Here is a 17,862-nt window from a genome sequence, read left to right on the forward strand (position 1 = left end):
GGAGAAAATCAGAGATAAGAAGAGCTCAACTGTTACCAGTGTTTACTTCTGGGGGATGGCAGAAGAGGGAACCATAATGAAGGATTTACAGTTTTACTCACTAATTTTTTTAAGTATTGGAATTTAGGTGATTTTTATTTTTGAGTCTTTATGTTTTTTCCAAATAAATCAAAGGAGCTAATTTATATGTATTTGTTGTATGAGTGAAATGTATGAGTGAATTTGTGTGTGTGTGTGTTTTAGATTTATATTATGTCACTCTTACAAGCTTTTTACAGGTGTAGGTTGCAGAATATAGTAGTCCCTCTTTCAAACTCTGAAGTGGGAGGAATTGAAGTTTACATATAGGAAAATCTTTTCCAGTGTAAGAATTCAAGAAGAGCAATCTGGATATGAGCATTTGGATTTTCTAGCAAACTGCTGAGATTTTGTCCGTAACTTGATTCTTTCTTCTGGTCAACTTCATGATGAAGATGATAATAAGCAAGGACTGTCTTTTTAAAATATGTATTTCCATTTTCTTCTGACAGAAATGTCATCAGATGTACCATCACTGGGTCCAGCCATTGCTTCTGGAAACCCTGGGCCTGGGATTCAAGGGGGAGGAGCCATTGTCCAGAGGGCTGTTAAGCGGCGACCAGGGTGAGTTTGAGTAATAGGGTGTCACAAATGTTTCTCCTATAAACCAGCCTGAATTAGTTGCTGAACCCTCTTGGCTATTCCTAACCCTCTCACTTCAGCTAGTTACATTACTATACTGCTGACAGATAACTCTCTTTAGTCCCTGGATTTTTTCTGTGTATAGAATTGATGTTTTTATCTAAGTTTCATATAACCAGTTTTTTTTAAACCAAAAATCTCTGCAAGGTAAAGGACTGTGGCTAAGCCCAAAGATTTCACTGTTGCTGAGAAGACTTCGCTGCTTTCATTAAGCTTTGTGTCTGCATTCTCACAATCTTTTTAGTAGGCTTTTTACTTTTTCTGAATTTAGAGAATGTTGAACTCTAGAATATTTCTCCTCTAAATTGTTGATATGTTGCTTGATTGGGAATGCAGAGTCCATCCAGTTCCAAAAGTATTTATTAAATGCCTTATTTGTGTAAGGTGTTGTGCTGACAGATAGTAGGATACAAAGATAAATAATACACAGTCTTTGTCTTTAAGTTGCTTATGTTCTGACAGGGATAATTATTACATACATAACTCTAATACAAGATAGAATATGTCAAGTTTGCTAAGAAAGGAGCAAATATAGTATTGTCTGTTCCAGTGTATGGAAATACCACAATTGGTTGGTAAAGGTTGGAAAAGGCTTCAGAACGGAGATTACCTAAGAAAGGCCTGGAAGAATGGGTAGTATTTTATCCGCTTTTTGATATTAAATTTCTCTTTTTTTTCTTTTCTGTTTTAAAATTATGTAGCTAATATTATAGCTAGTCTTTAAGTTTCATCGCACTTAGTGCAAGAGCGATCCTTGGGTTAAAGTGGTAACATGAGTAACATATTAAGACTTGCTCTGTCTCCAAGAGCTTTACACATTTTAACTCATTTACTGAGGCATAGGGTGAATAAGTAACCTACCCAAGGTTCTGAAACTAGTAAGTGGAAGATCTGTGATAGGAACTTTGGGAGGTTAGCTTTAGAGTCTGTGCTGTTAAATACAGTGTTGTGACCATGTATGAAAGCAAACAATTAGAAGCAATATAAATATCAAATTAAGGGATTGGTTGAGTAAGTTACAGTGTATTTAAAAATGGAATACTGTGCAGCTATTAGAAGTGACTAATATGTATCAGTACAGAAAAACGTTCACAATATATTGAGAGGAGACTTTACAGTATATGTAATATACCACTCTGTCAGAAAAACAATATGTATAATATGTGCATAGCAAAAAAACTGAAAGGATGCTCATCAGATTTCTGGGTGATGGGATTATGAGAGATGTATTTCTTTCTTTTGTTTTTAATTATTTCCAGATTTTCTGAAACAAATGTGTATTATTGGCAATCAGGAAAATATGTTAACAGAAGTAACATATTCTTTTAAATAAAGATTAGAAAATATAGAAAGTTAGAAAGAAGAATAAAATAGCAATAATTCTACTACCCAAAGTCATATTCCATCAGTTTTTTAGTGTAATCTTTATTTTATATGTAGATCTTTTTTAACAGTTATAATCATATAATTACATAAAGACATACCTTGGAGGTACTGCAAGTTCGGTTCCAGATCACGATAAGGCAAATATTGCAATAAAGCAAGTCACATGAATTTTTTGGTTTCTCAGTGCATATAAAAGTTACGTTTACTCTATACTGTAGGCTAAGTATGCAATAGCATGATGTCTAAAAAGCAATGTACATACCTTAATTAAAAAATACTTTATTGCTAAAAAATGCTAACTATCATCTGAGCCATCAGCAAGTCATAATCTTTTTGCTGGTGGAGGGTCTTGCCTTGATGTAGATGGCTGCTGACTGATCAGGGTGGTGGTTGCTGAAAATTAGAGTGGCTGTAGCAATTTTGTAAAATAAGACAACAATGAAGTTTGTCACTTCGATTGACTCTTCCTTTCATGATTTCTCTGTAGCATGTGATGTTATTTGATAGCATTTGATCCACAGTAGAAGATCTTTCAAAATTGGAGTCAGTCCTCTCAAACTCTGCTACTGCTTTATCAGCTAAATTTATGTAACATTCTAAATCCTTTGTTGTTGTTTCAATAATCTTCATAGCGTCTTCACCAGGAATAGATTCCATCTCAGGAAATTACTTTTCTTTGCTCATCCATAAGAAGCAACTCCTCATCTGTTAAAATTTTATCGTGGGCCAGCCCCGTGGCTGAGTGGTTAAGTTTGCACGCTCTGCTTCAGCGGCCTAGGGTTTCGCAAGTTCTGATTCTGGGCACGGGCCTAGCACCACTCATCAAGCCATGCTGAGGTGGTGTCACATAGCACAACTAGAAGGACCTGCAACTAAAATGTTCAACTATGTACTGGGGAGCTTTGGGGAGAAGAAGAAGAAGAAAAAGATTGGCAACAAATGTTAGCTCAGGTGCCAATCTTAAGAAAAAATTATCATGAGATTACAGAGGTTCAGTCACATCTTCAGACTTCACTTCTAACTCTAGTTCTCTTGCTATTTCCACCACATCTGCATTTGCTCCCTCCACTGAAGTCTTGAACTCCTCAGAGTCATCCATGAGGGTTGGAATCACCTTCTTGCAAAATCCTGTTAATGTTGATTATTTTGACCTCTTCCCGTGAATCACAAATGTTCTTAATGGCATCTAAAATAGTAAATCTTTTCCAGAAGGTTTTCAGTTTACTTTGCCCGGATCCATCAGAGGAATCACTATCTGTGGTAGCTGTAGCCTTATGAAATGTATTTCTTAAATAATAAGACTTGAAAGTTGAAATTACTCCTTGCTTCATGGGGTATAGAATGGGTGTTATGTTAGCAGACATGAAAACAATGTTAATCTCACTGTACATCTCCATCAGAGCTCTTGGGTGACCAGGTGAATTGTCAGTGAGTACTAATATTTTGAAGGGAATCTTTTTTTGTGAGGAGTAGGTCTCAATAGTGGGCTTAAAATATTCAGTAAACCATGTTGTAAACAGATGTGCTGTCATCCAGGTTTTGTTGTTCCATTTATAGAGCACAGGCAGAGTAGATTTAGCGTAATTCTTAAGGGCCCTAGGATTTCTGGAGTGGTAAATGAGCACTGGCTTCAACTTAAAGTCACCAGCTGCATTAGCCCCTTACAAGAGAGTCAGCCTGTTCTTTGAAGCTTTGAAGCCAAGCATTGACTTCTCTCTAGCTATGAAAGTCCTAGATGGCATCTTCTTCCAATATAAGGCTGTTTTGTCTACATTGAAAATCTGTTGCTTAGTGTGGCCGCCTTCATTAATTATTTTAGCTAAATCTTCAGGATAGCTTGCTGCAGCTTCTACATCAGCACTTGCTGCTTCACTCTGCACTTTTATGTTATAGTGTTGGCTTCTTTCCCTAAACATCATGAACTAACCTCCACTACCTTCAGACTTTTCTTCTGCAGCGTCATCACCTCTCTCAGCCTTCATAGAATTGAAGAGAGTTAGAATCCTTGCTCTGGTTTAGACTTTGGCTTAAGGGAATGTCATGGCTGGTTTGGTCTTCTATCCAGACCACTAAAACTTTCTCCATCACAGCAGTAAGGCTGTTTCACTTTCTTATCATTTGTCAGTTCACTAGAGTAGCACTTTTAATTTCCTTCAAGAACTCTTCCTTAGCATTTACAACTTGGCTGTTTGGCACAAGAGGCCTAGCTTTCAGCCTCTTTCAACTTTTGACTACCTTCTTCACTAGGCTTAATGATTTCTAGCTTTTGATTTAAAGTCTGTGACTCTTCCTTTCACTTGAACACTTAGAGGCCATTGCAGACTTCTTAATTGGCCTAATTTCAATATTGTGTCTCAGGGAATAGAGAGTTCTCAGGAGAGGGAGAGAGATGGGACAAGGGCTGGTCAGTGGAGTAGTCAGGACATACAACGTTTATTGATTAAGTTTGCCATTTTACATGGGCGCAGCTCATGGCACCCGAAAACAATTACAATAGTAACATCAAAGATCACTGATCACAGATCACCATAACAAATATAATAATAATAATGAAAAAGTTTGAAACATTGTGACAGTTCCCAAAATGTGATACAGAGACACAAAGTGAGCAAATGCTATTGGAAAAATGGCACCGATAGACTTGTTTGTTGCAGCATTGCCACAGATCTTCAATTTGTAAAAAACGCAATATCTGCAAAGCACAGTAATAAAGTGCAGTGCAATAAAATGAGGTATTCCTGTAGTTTTGTATAGCCTGTTTTCTTTTTCATCTAATTGTATAGTAACCTTTTTTTCATATTGTTACATATTCTGTGTAAACGTAATTTTTAATAGTTACATAAAGGAATGTAGTTTATTCCTATTTGGGGACATTTAAATTGTTTTGAAGATTTTACTGTTATATGTTATTCTCAATGAACATCTTTGTACGTAAACTTTTCCTCTATTTTGGGTTATTTCTTTAGGATAGATTCTTAGAAATGGAGTTACTGAGAAACAGGTAGATTTTGACAGGTGATCAGGGCTGTAGGGAGGAAGAGGAATGAACACTTTCAGGACCGATGCTGTGTACTTCATATAGAACCCATCTAGAGGCCCATAATATCAGGTTATCCTGCTAGTAGATGCTAAGAGTGATCACTGGGTTAATGTGGTAACATGAGTAACATTTTAGTTTAATAGAGTACGGATGTTAATAGGAGATTGGCCTACCTTGTTACCTATAATCTTCCCTAATCCCCTGAAATGAAAGTCACCTCTGCTTTCACAGATAGTCTATAGCATATTGATTGTGCTCCTCACATGGCACTTTCCCATTTTCACTTGTTTTATATTTGTCTAGGCAGAGAGTCTCTTGAGGGCAGGTATCTTATTTTCACCTCGTCTAGCACAATGTCTTGAATGTAGCATATATTACAGGTTTATTAGATTAATGAAGAAAAGAAGCATTATTTAACAACCTTTTGAGGTCTTAAATCGCTTGCTTATGTAACATCACCGTTCTGAAAGGTATTTCAGAAAGCCAGCAACATAATTTAGTACACTATAGAAATGAAAAATGGACCTGAATTATTCATATTAATTTTGTCTTGATCTTTTTGAGTGGATTTCTGCTCCTTTTGTAGAGGTTGTACTCTGATGTAAAACTTAGGCAAAGTGGACTGCTACCCTAGGAAAATGTAAGGTAGCAGTAAGTACTCTTTTTTGATTGCCCATTTTTGCCCAGTTTGTTACAGTGAGAAAGAGGTAACATAGTTTTGCTTGACTTCTGTCCACTTCCTCTTTTACTTCTTCCATTTAGGTGGGTGTTCAGGTAGTTTGTGGGTTGAGAATTTTTAATTTCTTAATGTTCTGCATTATCAGTAGGCTTATAATGTTTATTGTTGGCTTTCCCCAGGTTGGATTTTGATGATGATGGAGAAGGGAACAGTAAATTTTTGAGGTAAGACTTTGAAAAACTTTCTCTAGATTTCTGATATTAAAAATTAGTTTGTGGAGGCTGGCCCGGTGGTGCAGTGGTTAAGTGTGCACGTTCCACTTCAGCGGCCTGAGGTTCGCCAGTTTGGATCCCAGGTGAGGACATGGCACCACTTGGCAAGCCATGCTGTGGTAGGCGTCCCACATATAAAGTAGAGGAAGATGGGCACGGATGTTAGCTCAGGGCTAATCTTCCTCAAAAAAAAAAAAATTAGTTCATGATCTTTATATTTCTGACTTGTATTATTTTTGTCCTTAGGCCTAAGGAGAGTGCTTCATCCTAAAACTAAATTTTCCTATTATATTGTACCCCATAAAATTTTCAAGCATCTGTTAATAGCTCCAGAGGAAGGAGCTCAGTGAGGAGAGGGCAGAAAGCTTACCAGACCTTCTGTGTCTGTTATATATTGCTTTGTGGCTTAAAAATGATTTTTTATTTCTCACAATTCTTTGGATTGGCTGGGTGGTTATTCTTGTGATCTTGCCTAGACTGGCTCTTAAGACTGCGTTCAGCTGGGAGCTGGACTCAGCTGGCATAGCTGGGTCACTGTTTCTTTGTGGTCTTTTATCCTTAAGGAGCCAGGCTGAGTTTCTTTAGATGGTGATGGCTACAATCCAAAGGGCAAGTCCCAGGCTAAGTGTTTCTCAAACCTCTGCTTTGTATTGACATTTGCTGATGTCCCATTGGCCAAAGCAAGTCATATGTCAAGTCCTGAGTCAGTGTGGGAGGGGGCTACACAAGAGAGTGGTTATTGCTAGGTGTCTTTCGTTGGGATGTCATTAATGTACCGTCTGATACCTGTTGACGTCTACAGAGCAGGAATTCAAATTTGTATCTTTGAGTAATGAATTTTGTGGAACACTGAAAATAGAGTTTTCAGCATATTGATGGAGTTCTTCCAGAGAAGGGAAATACTTATTCTTGCTGAAGACCAATAACTTGGCTTTGTTTTTAAATAAGGAAAGCCATAAGAGTCGAAGGAAGATAACCTTGATTTTAACCTACCTTTTTTCCCCCAAAGTTGAAAATATTACCTAGGTCATGTCTGTATTGGAGAGTAACAAATATTTGAGAAATAAGTAAAAGAGCCCTATTTTTTAATAAATTATTTTATTATGTGAGGGCCCAGATTTCATTTACTTATTAGTTTATAAACTAAACTCTTAAAAGTAATATAAATATATTTTATTACAAAATTTTTAAACAACGCAAAGTTATGTATAGTAAAAGTACATCTTCCTTTCACTTTAAACCTTCAGAACCCTTCCACTTAGACAGCTACAGTTTCCAGTTTATTGAGTATCCTTCCAGAAATACTTAGTGCATATTGGTGTTTTTACATGTATATATGTGCACATAAGCACACTCATAATCTCCTCAGTTTTTGTTTTTATTTATTTATTTATTTTTAAGATTTTATTTTTCCTTTTTCTCCCCAAAGTCCCCTGGTACATAGTTGCTTATTTTTAGTTGTGGGTCCTTCTAGTTGTAGCATGTGCGATGCTGCTTCAGCACGGCTTGATGAGTGGTGCCATCTCCGCGCCCAGGATTCGAACTGGTGAAATCCCGGGCCGCCCCGAAGCCAAAAGCGCAAACTTAACCACTCGGATACAGGGCGGGCCCCAGTTTTTGTTTTTAAATAGAGGATGCCCATATTGTAAATTGCTTGCCATTGTTTAGTTTTATAATGCATAGTTCAGTCACTAACATCTGTTTTTCCTTTTTAAAAAAAGTTTAGTAATATTTAAAGTTAAGCCTTGTATTTCTGTCTACTGACTGTTTGCTGAACCCTGCCAGATATTCTTGAAAACACCAGTGCCTTGGCCACTATAAAGAAATAATTGCAAAATATTGGAGAAAATAATTCTCTAAGAGAGCTCTTGAGACTTAATGAGTGTCAATAAATATGAAGAGCAAAAGAGATTTCAATTTCTGGGGAAAGATAGAATTTTTCAAACAGTTCTATTGGGAATTCCTCCAACTGAGAATCCCCATGTGTGATATAGATGCTATTGGAACTCTGTTGTGGATATGAATGGGATAGAGGTAACCACTAGTCGTATTTATATCAATTAGCTCTAGCCCTGGGTCATTGCTGCCATTTCCACGAGATCAGATAGTCACAAACTATATGCAAATCCACAAAGGTTCATTTGTCCTTTCCTTACCCGTAAAGAGAGACTGTCAGAATTCATCTTACCGAGTGGATCCTGATGCGTGAGAGAGGCATCACCAAATTTCTTTGTTTGACCATCAATACCTTTTTTCTTGTTTAATTGGAATTTTCCACTTGGCTCAATGAGTGAAAGCCTTATTTGCATTGTATCTGTTAATCAACATTAAATCTCCTTGGTGGTAGATGCTACTTTTGAAAGTTGTAATTCATTATCTCTTTTGTTTGCTTTGTTCAAATGTTATTTTGTTATGTTCTCCAGACGACATCTGTAAAGTAATTTTTAAGAATATCAAGGTTTTGGGGCTGGCCCGGTGGCGCAGCGGTTAAGTTGGCATGTTCCACTTCTCAGTGGCCCGGGGTTCGCCAGTTGGGATCCCGGGTGCGGACATGGCACCGCTTGGCATGCCATGCTGTGGTAGGCGTCCCATGTATAAAGTAGAGGAAGATGGGCACGGATGTTAGCTCAGGGCCAGGCTTCCTCAGCAAAAAAGAGGAGGACTGGCAGTAGTTAGCTCAGGGCTAATCTTCCTCCAAAAAAAAAAAAAAATGGGGGCTGGCCCTGTGGCCAAATGGTTAAGTTCGCACGCTCCGCTGCAGGTGGCCCAGTGTTTTGTTGGTTTGAATCCTGGGCGCGGACATGGCACTGCTCTTCAAGCCACACTGAGGCAGCGTCCCACATGCCAACACTAGAAGAACCCACAACGAAGAATATACAACTATGTACTGGGGGGCTTTGGGGAGAAAACGAAACAAATAAAATTTTTAAAAAATTAAAAAAAAAAAAAGAATATCAAGGTTTTGAAACTCCAGGTATAATATCAGAGTTACTGGTACTGTGCTTCTCAAACTTGAATGCTTGTACAAATCTACCTGGGGCTCTTGATAAGATGAAGATTCTAATTCACTAGTTCTGGGTAGGGCCCAAGATTCTGTATTCTAATAGATTCCTAGGTGGTGCTGCTGCTTCTGGTCCACTGACCACACTTCGAGTAACAAGGATGTAGAAGACTCATTCTTGAGAGTCAAAGTTACTGTGTAGATTATAGGTCTCTTTTTTCAGCTTAGGTCACTTGTTTTCATTAGGAGTTTGTAGTGTCTGATTTATAGCATATTTTGTGTGCTAGAAACAGACTGTTTGTCCTTGAGCTGAAATGCCACCATACCCCATGTTTGCCCATTATTCTACTTCTGCTGTCCAGTTATTTTCAAAAGCTTTGAAAATTCCTGGAGTCACATTAGTTGAGGATTTATATAGCCTGTGAATGAGCAGTATAAATTCTGGATCTAGTTTAATAACTGGTTTAACTGCAAATTTTATAAGACTTACCTATCTTCCAAAAGCACTTTCTGCCAGAAGTTGATAGATCTTTGCTGTATCCTCTGGCAGTGAGAAGAGGAAAGTTTACATCATCCAAAGAATAATGTTTTTAGACTTAGGTTTTCCTTCCTCAAAACATCCTCTTTTGTGGTTTCTGTAGTAGCAAACAGGATTTATCGCTTGTTAAATAGAAGTTGTTGGGATGAATGGGTTCTGTTTCCTTGATCAAACGGATAGAGTGCATTGTTTAAATCATTATTTAAACCTCTTAAGAACTTGTGCATCAAAGGAAACAGAGTGAAAAAGTAACCCATGGAATGGGAGAAAATATTTGCAAATCATATATCTGATAAGGGGTTAATATCTATAATATCTGAAGAACTCCTACAACTCAATAATAACAACAAAAAAAACCAATTAAAAAATGGGCAAAAGACTTGAATAGACATCTCTCCAAAGAAGATATGCAAATGGCCGACAGACATATGAAAAGATGTTCAACATCACTAATTATGAGGAAATGCAAATGGAAACTGCAGTGAGATATCACCTCACACCCATTAGGATGGCCACCATAAAAAAAAAAAACCCACAGAAAATAACAAGTGTTGATGAGGATGTGAGGGAATTGGAACACTTGTGCACTATGGGTAGGAATGTAAAATGGTGCAACCACTATGGAAAACAGTATGGAGGTTCCTAAAAAACAGAGTTATTATGTGATCTAGCAGTACCACTTCTGGTTACATATTCAAAAGAATTGAAAGCAGGATCTTGGAGAGAGATTTGCACACTATGTTCATTGCCCCATTTTCCACAATAGCCAAGAGGTGGAAGCAACCCAAATATCCACTGACAGATGAGTAGATAAAGTGTGATATATACTTCCAGTGGAATATTATTCAGCCTTAAAAAAGAAGGAAATTCTCGGGGCTGGCCCATGGCCTAGTGGTTAAGTTCGTGTGCTCCACTTTGGTGGCCCAGGGTTTCACCAGTTTGAATCCTAGGTGCAGACATGGCACCACTCATCAGGCCGTGCTGAGGCGGCATCCCACATGCTACAACTAGAAGGACCCACAACTAAAAATACACAGTTATGTACTGGGGGGCTTTGGGGAGAAAAAGGAAAAAATAAAATCTTTAAAAAGGAAATTTGTCACATGCTACAATATGGATAAACCTTGAGGACATTATACTAAGTGAAATAAGCCAGTCACAAAAAGATAAATACTGTATGTTTCCAGTTATATGAGGTATCTAAAGTAGTCAAAATCAGTGAGATAGAAAGTAGGGGATGGGATGGGAAGATGGTGTTCAGTGGGTATAGAGTTTCAGTTTTGCAAGATGAAAAAGTTCTAGAGATCTGTTGCACAAAATGTGAATATAGTTAGCACTACTGAACTGTGCACTTAAAAATGGTTACGATAGTAAATTTTGTTTTACATGTTTTTTGCCATAATTAAAAACAAAACAAAACTATTCATCACCTCAGAGTGGTGTGACAGGGCAGTTAGCTGTGTCCTCATGAGATCGTCCTCTTTTTTTGGAGTGTCTGATATGTATGGGTAAAGGAGACATCAGAAACCTGACAAAATATAGTTATGGATTTTTTAAGTTCTATGGAATGCTGTTGTTATCTCTCTTGCTTTGTGATGCCTTTCTGTTGGCTTTTTTCCTATTGAATTTTTTTACCCCTTTTTAGTTTTCATTTCAAAGTGAAATAGATAGGACAAGTATAATGCTTTGGACTAATCCTTTTTTTTCTCCTTCAGGTGCGATGACGATCAGATGTCTAATGACAAGGAGAGGTTTGCCAGGTAATGTAGTAGAACGTCTTGGTCCGTGTTATGGGACCAGGCAATTCAAGCATACTGAGTTTTAATTTTATCTCAATGAGAGTTAGTTTCTCTGTCCAGTCTCTCTCCTATTCTGAAAGCTGGTGCAACATAGTAGTATAATTATTGTTTACGTTCAGGTAACATGGATTCAAACTAATCGTATATCTTACACGGTGTTTTTTATGTATATGATAGACAGCTAAACATTGTGCTTGCTGAGCGTCCACAGGAACACAAACAATACAGATTTCTTGGTTGCATTTGTTATTAAATGAATCTATAAAATCTGTAAAATAATGGTTTTATTCTGTTAAAAATGAGGACATAATTTTTTGGGGGACTGGGGTTTTGATTGAAATAAATTTATTCAGATTATCTGTCAAGATTATGAAAAATACTTCGCTTTTTATTAAAGAAATCTTTCTCAACTCAGATATTAGTTCTCTTTTAGAAAGTTCATTCTGTATATTACTAAGCAGTAAATTATTTGTTTTTTAAAAATTGTGTTTACAACCGCCTCAGAAAAATGAATAATCCAAAATCCAATGCTTAACTGCACACTTACTATTTATTCATTGCTGATGTGCTGTTCTGGGGACCATACTTTGAGAACCACTGATGTAGAAGGCTGAGAAATATCAGTCAGAGTAGTTTAAAATTACTCTGAAGCAGTAAGATACCATCCTAGGCTTTGAGTGAGAGGATAACATATAAAATACATGGGAGATTTTTCTTTAGTAGTAGTATATAGGATTGATTAAAGAGAGGCACTACAGACAGGGAGGTAGATAGGAGACCGTTGAAATAATAAAACAGCTATAAAATTATGAGGGCCTGTGCTACAGTGGTGGCAATGGCAATAGAAAAGGAGTGCATTTAAGAGGTTTTTGAAGAATTTGTTTATCAAAGCAGATGCTTGTAAACACTTTATGATGTGAACCATCTCTAAAATGAGCAAGTTAATCATAGATATTTGGGGATTTGTTTTCAAACTGCATTAGAAAGTCAAGCCATCAAATAGCAGCATTGGTGAAGGTTCACTCTCTTGACTGAAATTCTAAAAAGCTGTGAAAACATGACCTGAACTATTTTAGTCTTCATTTGTCTCGTTAGTATAAATATTTATACATTCATGAATTTCATACAGAAATATTAGAGTGGATAACGGGTTATGGATATGTAGGAGTAGGAAGAGTAGTAATAGAAATTTCAGATACATAACTTTCTTTCAAACAACAGAGCTCATTCTTTTAAGATATGATTTGTTAAGGTAGTTCACGTCACATATCCTCCTTGGGAATTCAGTGGAGGGTCTTCAAAAGCTGAAAATGTGTGAATTTTCTGAACTAAAAAAAAAAATGATTTGTGGTTTGTTAAGGAACTATAATAATTCAATGAACATGAAACTTTAAACTACTTAATATCATTCAGTTCTCTTTCTATTCTAGTCAATATATATAAATTTTCACATGGTTCTCGTTACTGTGTTATTTTGAGTCTCTTTTTTTCCTGCTGACCATTTTATAGAAGCTTTCCAATATACTGATAAAGTCATTGTACTTGTCATTTTTAATAGCTAAATCGTCTTTCAGCCTGTTAATATGTCATACTTTACTTAGACATTTTATTTGATGTTTCTTTCTTTCTTTATATATATATATATATATATATTATTCTCTAAAATGAAATTAATTACTGATACACTGTCCCACCAAAACCTTGGTGTTTCTTCAGTTGCCACTGATCATTTCAGTATTTCAGTTTTCCAGAGAAACTTAGTGGTAATCTTCTGTAGCCCCCTCCAGGGGAGGAGGAGTTAGTATCCAGCAGTGTTGTGACTTTATTGCAGAGAAAATGGAAAAGTGACTTAATAGAAATTTACTACTTGAGGATCAAATCAATGATAGGGGTTATGCCAGAAGCCTAGCTCTTAGTTTTGTTTATATAATTTTTCCGGTGAAACCTGGTTGGTTTTTTTGTCTGTGAATGCATGTGTGTGTGCCTGTGTATTACAGAGAGATTGTATTTGTGATCACTGTTGGACATTGTTACCGTGATTTACTCTTTGATTTTTTTTGTTATAGAATAGCGTATGTGGATATCATTTTCTTTCCAGATTGGGAGCAGTGTGTGAGAATGATATTCCCTTGTTTTGTTCTTGTTCAAACTGTACATCCTTGGTCTCTACAGAGATTTATTGGCAAATGCTTTCTATGTTCGGATTATGTTACTTTATAATGAATGTTGGCCTTGCTTTTATGTTGACCTTTGTGCTGTAAATTACTTTTTCTTTATTCTAACAGATGGCTTTGTAGAGTTACAGGCAAGGTTCCTCTCGGTATTTTCATTTTCCTCTCTCTTCTGTGCATCTGTTTTGTTCTGTTTCCTTTCCCCTTTCCTTTCCTTTCTTCTTTCTTCTTTCTTCTCTCTTTCCTTCCTTCTTTCTTTTTATTTTAATTTTAGCTTAGTTCATTAATTCTGTTTTTAGGTCGGATGATGAGCAGAGCTCTGCGGATAAAGAGAGACTCGCCAGGTAGGAGAACAGTGTCTTTCAGCATGATGAAGCAGATGCTGCTGCTTTTTCTATCCTTTTTCTTACTTGCTCTCTTCTTCCCCTTTCTCTGTGTTTTTCCTTATCTGTGACAAGAGAGGACAAGATTTTTTAGAAGTTTTTAACAGGAACCTTGGCTTCCCCCATCAGAAAGGGGATGAGTTGAGGGAACTTTACTTAGGTTTTAAGAAATTGCTATTAGTTTATAATTTTCTCTTTTCCTTTTTATCTCAGCACCAAGTTTCACAGAATAAAAAGCTTTTAGAGACAAGGCAGCTGTGCCACGTGGTGCTTTAGCAGAGAAATACTCTTTTATCAGAAAACTAAGACGTATATCCATGTTTGCAAGTAGTTCTGGTCCTTAGGCCTCTCAAAAATTTGCTACACACCTCTCCAGAAGGCTCACTCTTATTTTCCTATGTAGATTCACAGCATAGATTACCGTGTCACAGCAGTACTGGTGTTGCTTTAGTGGTTAAATCTTTTGTAGTTTCCTGGAAAAGTTTTAGCAGCTTTGATGTGGCTGTTTAAAAGATTAGCCTTCTGGACTTCAGTGTCAGAAATCTGTCATATACTAGGAAGATGGGTGCTTTAAGTTTGAGAGTAGAATTTTATGTTTCTCAGGCAAAGTAACTAAACATGGACCTATGTGGTGAGACCTTTTTCCCATTTGGAAAGGAGACTCTAGAGTTCTCTTTGGAGACTGGTTGTTGCTAAGGTAGAAATACTGCAGAGGAAATGTTGTGCCCATATTTTTCTGCTTTCTATGATTTGGGATGACTCAGTAGCAGAAAGATCATTGATACCAACACCTATTTTTACTGCCCCCCACCCCCCACCCCCCATCCCCCATCATTACCTCTCTTAGCTGGGCCGCAAGCTCATTTTGCTGCCATTTCAACTCATGCCTCCTACTAACTCACTCTTCAGAAAACTGATTTGGCCTGGTATGGTGGGAAGAGCATTGCATTCATTGGGAATGAGGGCAGCCCTTGCAAAAGCCACTTAATTAACTGCTTGACCTTAGTTTGTTCTTCTCATTAAAAGAGAGATTTATGTTAGATTAGCTGTTTTATTTTTTCTTTTTGTTTTGACAAAGAACTTTTGTTCAGGTAGGATCCTTAAGTGGTAAGAGAAGTAAATAAAAAAGATAAAAGCAAAGCTGCTCAAGTAGAAGCAGAAATGTCGTATGTTGTTTGGTTTTCTCCTTGAGGCATCCCCATGGAAGACACTGAGGAACTATTGAGCTTTTCAGAAATCCAGTTTGAATACTACTGGATTATTATTTTTAACAATGATATCATTCTGTCTTGATTTTGAGGAAGTCAGTATTGGAGATGTGATCTACTTACCCTGGTGAGATCCACATTGTCTGTTTCAGGCCTTTACACATCTTCCTCCCCATTTCAATTCCACTCTCCAATTCACTTTGTCCCAAACTGGGGACCCATAAGGGACCTCTGGTAAATGGTATCTTATAATCTCTTGAGCTCAGTGCACTGGCACCACACTCAGATGGAGCAGATATAACTTTGTGCACTAGTGGGACAAATAAAACTTTAGAATCTTCCAGTTCTGCCTCGTGGTGTTGAGAATAAGAGAGAGGCTTAGAACAACATTTTATAAACCAAGTGAATCTATACCATCAATTCTTGTATCAGCTGTTGACCAACATAATTGTGTTGGAAAAAATTGGATATTTTATGTTTTCAGCCTTTAAAAAGTTGAATTAGTAAACACAGAGCCCCAGCCAAGCTATTATTTGTCTTTCAGGAACTTAAGTGAATAAAATCAACATTTTTTTTTTTTTTTGAGAATGATTAGCCCTGAGCTAACATCTGCCACCAATTCTCCTCTCTTTTGCTGAGGAAGACTGGCCCTGAGCTAACATCTGTGCCTGTCTTCCTCTACTTTACGTGTAGGTTGCCTGACGCAGCATAGCTTGACAAGCGGTGCATAGGTTTGCACCTGGGATCTGAACTGGCGAACCTCGGGCTGCCGAAGCAGAATGTGTGAACTTAACCACTGCACCACTGGGCCAGCCCCTAAATCAACATTTTTTAAGACTATCATTTCTTAAAATATCTTTTGTTCTGAGGGAGTAGTAATTCACATAGGAAGTGAAGTTTCAGGAGATAGAGGGAATTGCTGGGATCTGCTTATTCTCTGTCTGCCTTGTTAGTTTCTATTCCATGCTTGTTCTGCATGAGAAGGTTGGCAAACCTTCCTCTAACTTCTGAGACTTAAGCATCCCTAAATCTAAATACCACATTTCTTTAGCAGCTCAGTTGGTATCAATATCAGTCTCTCTGCTCCCAAATGGCCAGATATGACCACCTGCATGGGGTTTCTCCTCTCTCTCTCCATGCAGGGAAAATCATAGTGAAATTGAACGGCGGCGACGGAACAAGATGACAGCCTACATCACAGAACTCTCAGACATGGTACCCACCTGTAGTGCCCTGGCTCGAAAACCAGACAAGCTAACCATCTTACGCATGGCGGTTTCTCATATGAAGTCCTTGCGAGGAACTGGCAACACATCCACTGATGGCACCTACAAACCATCCTTCCTCACTGATCAGGTCTCTGGGATGTACAGCTCAGAGAGTCTAGAATCTGTTGAAAGTTTTAATCTTTTTGGAGTAATGACCATAATTCTGAATAGTGCATTATATTGGGAGTCAAAGCAGAGCTGAGTCTGTAGATTGTTTAAAAGACAAGAATTCATTTCTTAAGGAAAAATTCTGACTATGGAAAAGTGAATTTTGATCCCTGTCTATAACATTTATTAGCATTGGAACAATGAGAAGTAGAGAAGGCTTGTGAAAACTATCTAGCAAGCTTATAGGTATTTTAGAACTTCACTCATGAATACAGCCTACAAGGTGAAAGAAGAAGACTGGAATCACAGGGAGAAGAGATGGCTATGTCCATGGAGCCGCTTTTCTTCGTTGGCTTTAGGGTTATAGAAGATGAAAGAAATCTATTTCTTATTCCTGAAGCAGTTTCCAGTTTTAGTGATAAAAGGAGTCTAACAGGCAGTCATTGTTGCTTAGAGATGTGGTCTGTTACATTTGAGGCACTATGAGAAATATAGAAAAGACAAAAACATTTCCAGCCTTTCAGAAACTCAGTCTGAATATGAATATGTGAGTGGCAGGATGCACACATAAGTGAAAATGATAAAATGCATACAGAGAAGAAATGCCTTTTTAAAAACTTAGTTTATATGGGACTAGATAGATATATATTGGAAGGATGGCTGAAGTGAATAGAGTGTCCAGGCCTGAGTGAGAATGATCAGCAAACACTTCTAAGAGTAAGGAAGCCATGCTCTGTTTTGATTATTAAAAATAACACATGGTTATTGAAGAAAACTTGGAAAATACAGGAAGTATAAGGAAGAAAAAAATTGACCTGTAATACCACCCTTTTATTCAAAAGATAAGAAGGAAGGAAGGAATGTGGTTTGGAGGAAAGCAGTAAGAAGAATTTTCCAAATAGGATGGTCTATATGAAAGCACAGAGAGCACAGATTTTGTATATGTGTACGTTGAAATAGTTAATCAATTTGTCCTAACAGTACACATGCAGATATTGATTCAACAGACTCCAGTTATACACCTTTTGTGGGATAACTAGGTGCTTTGTGCTGAGAGAAATATAAAGAATAGTAAGAGATAGTCACTGATGGAAACAGACATGTAAATAAATAAATCATGATATAAACACAGAATCAGTTCTATAATAGAGGTGCAATAGTAAATTCTTTATAAGTGCAAATATGGAAACAAAGAATAGGGGAGAATCTTGTAAATATTGGGAATAATTTGAGCAAAAGCCTAGTGAGAATGATTGGGTTATTCAAGGAAAATTAGATAGTTGAGCATG

The 17,862-nt window shown here is 37.2% G+C and overlaps 1 protein-coding gene across 8 annotated transcripts in view; it reads left to right on the forward strand.

Annotated features, from left to right (window-relative positions):
* ARNT (aryl hydrocarbon receptor nuclear translocator) overlaps window positions 1-17,862 on the forward strand; it is a 62,935-nt gene that overhangs the window by 23,678 nt on the left and 21,395 nt on the right. For 4 of the 8 annotated variants that reach the window (XM_070607115.1, XM_008514937.2, XM_008514934.2 and 1 more), the window contains exons 2-6: window positions 531-642; window positions 6,005-6,049; window positions 11,352-11,396; window positions 13,906-13,950; window positions 16,340-16,553. In XM_070607115.1, coding sequence (XP_070463216.1) covers window positions 531-642; window positions 6,005-6,049; window positions 11,352-11,396; window positions 13,906-13,950; window positions 16,340-16,553 — 461 coding nt within the window. The remainder of the gene's footprint in view (window positions 1-530; window positions 643-6,004; window positions 6,050-11,351; window positions 11,397-13,905; window positions 13,951-16,339; window positions 16,554-17,862) is intronic. The other 4 variants (XM_070607117.1, XM_070607116.1, XM_008514938.2 and 1 more) reach the window with 1 other exon arrangement.

Source organism: Equus przewalskii, unplaced genomic scaffold (genome assembly GCF_037783145.1).
Source record: "Equus przewalskii isolate Varuska unplaced genomic scaffold, EquPr2 ChrUn-10, whole genome shotgun sequence".
In the NCBI taxonomy this organism is placed as follows: Eukaryota; Metazoa; Chordata; class Mammalia; order Perissodactyla; family Equidae; genus Equus; species Equus przewalskii.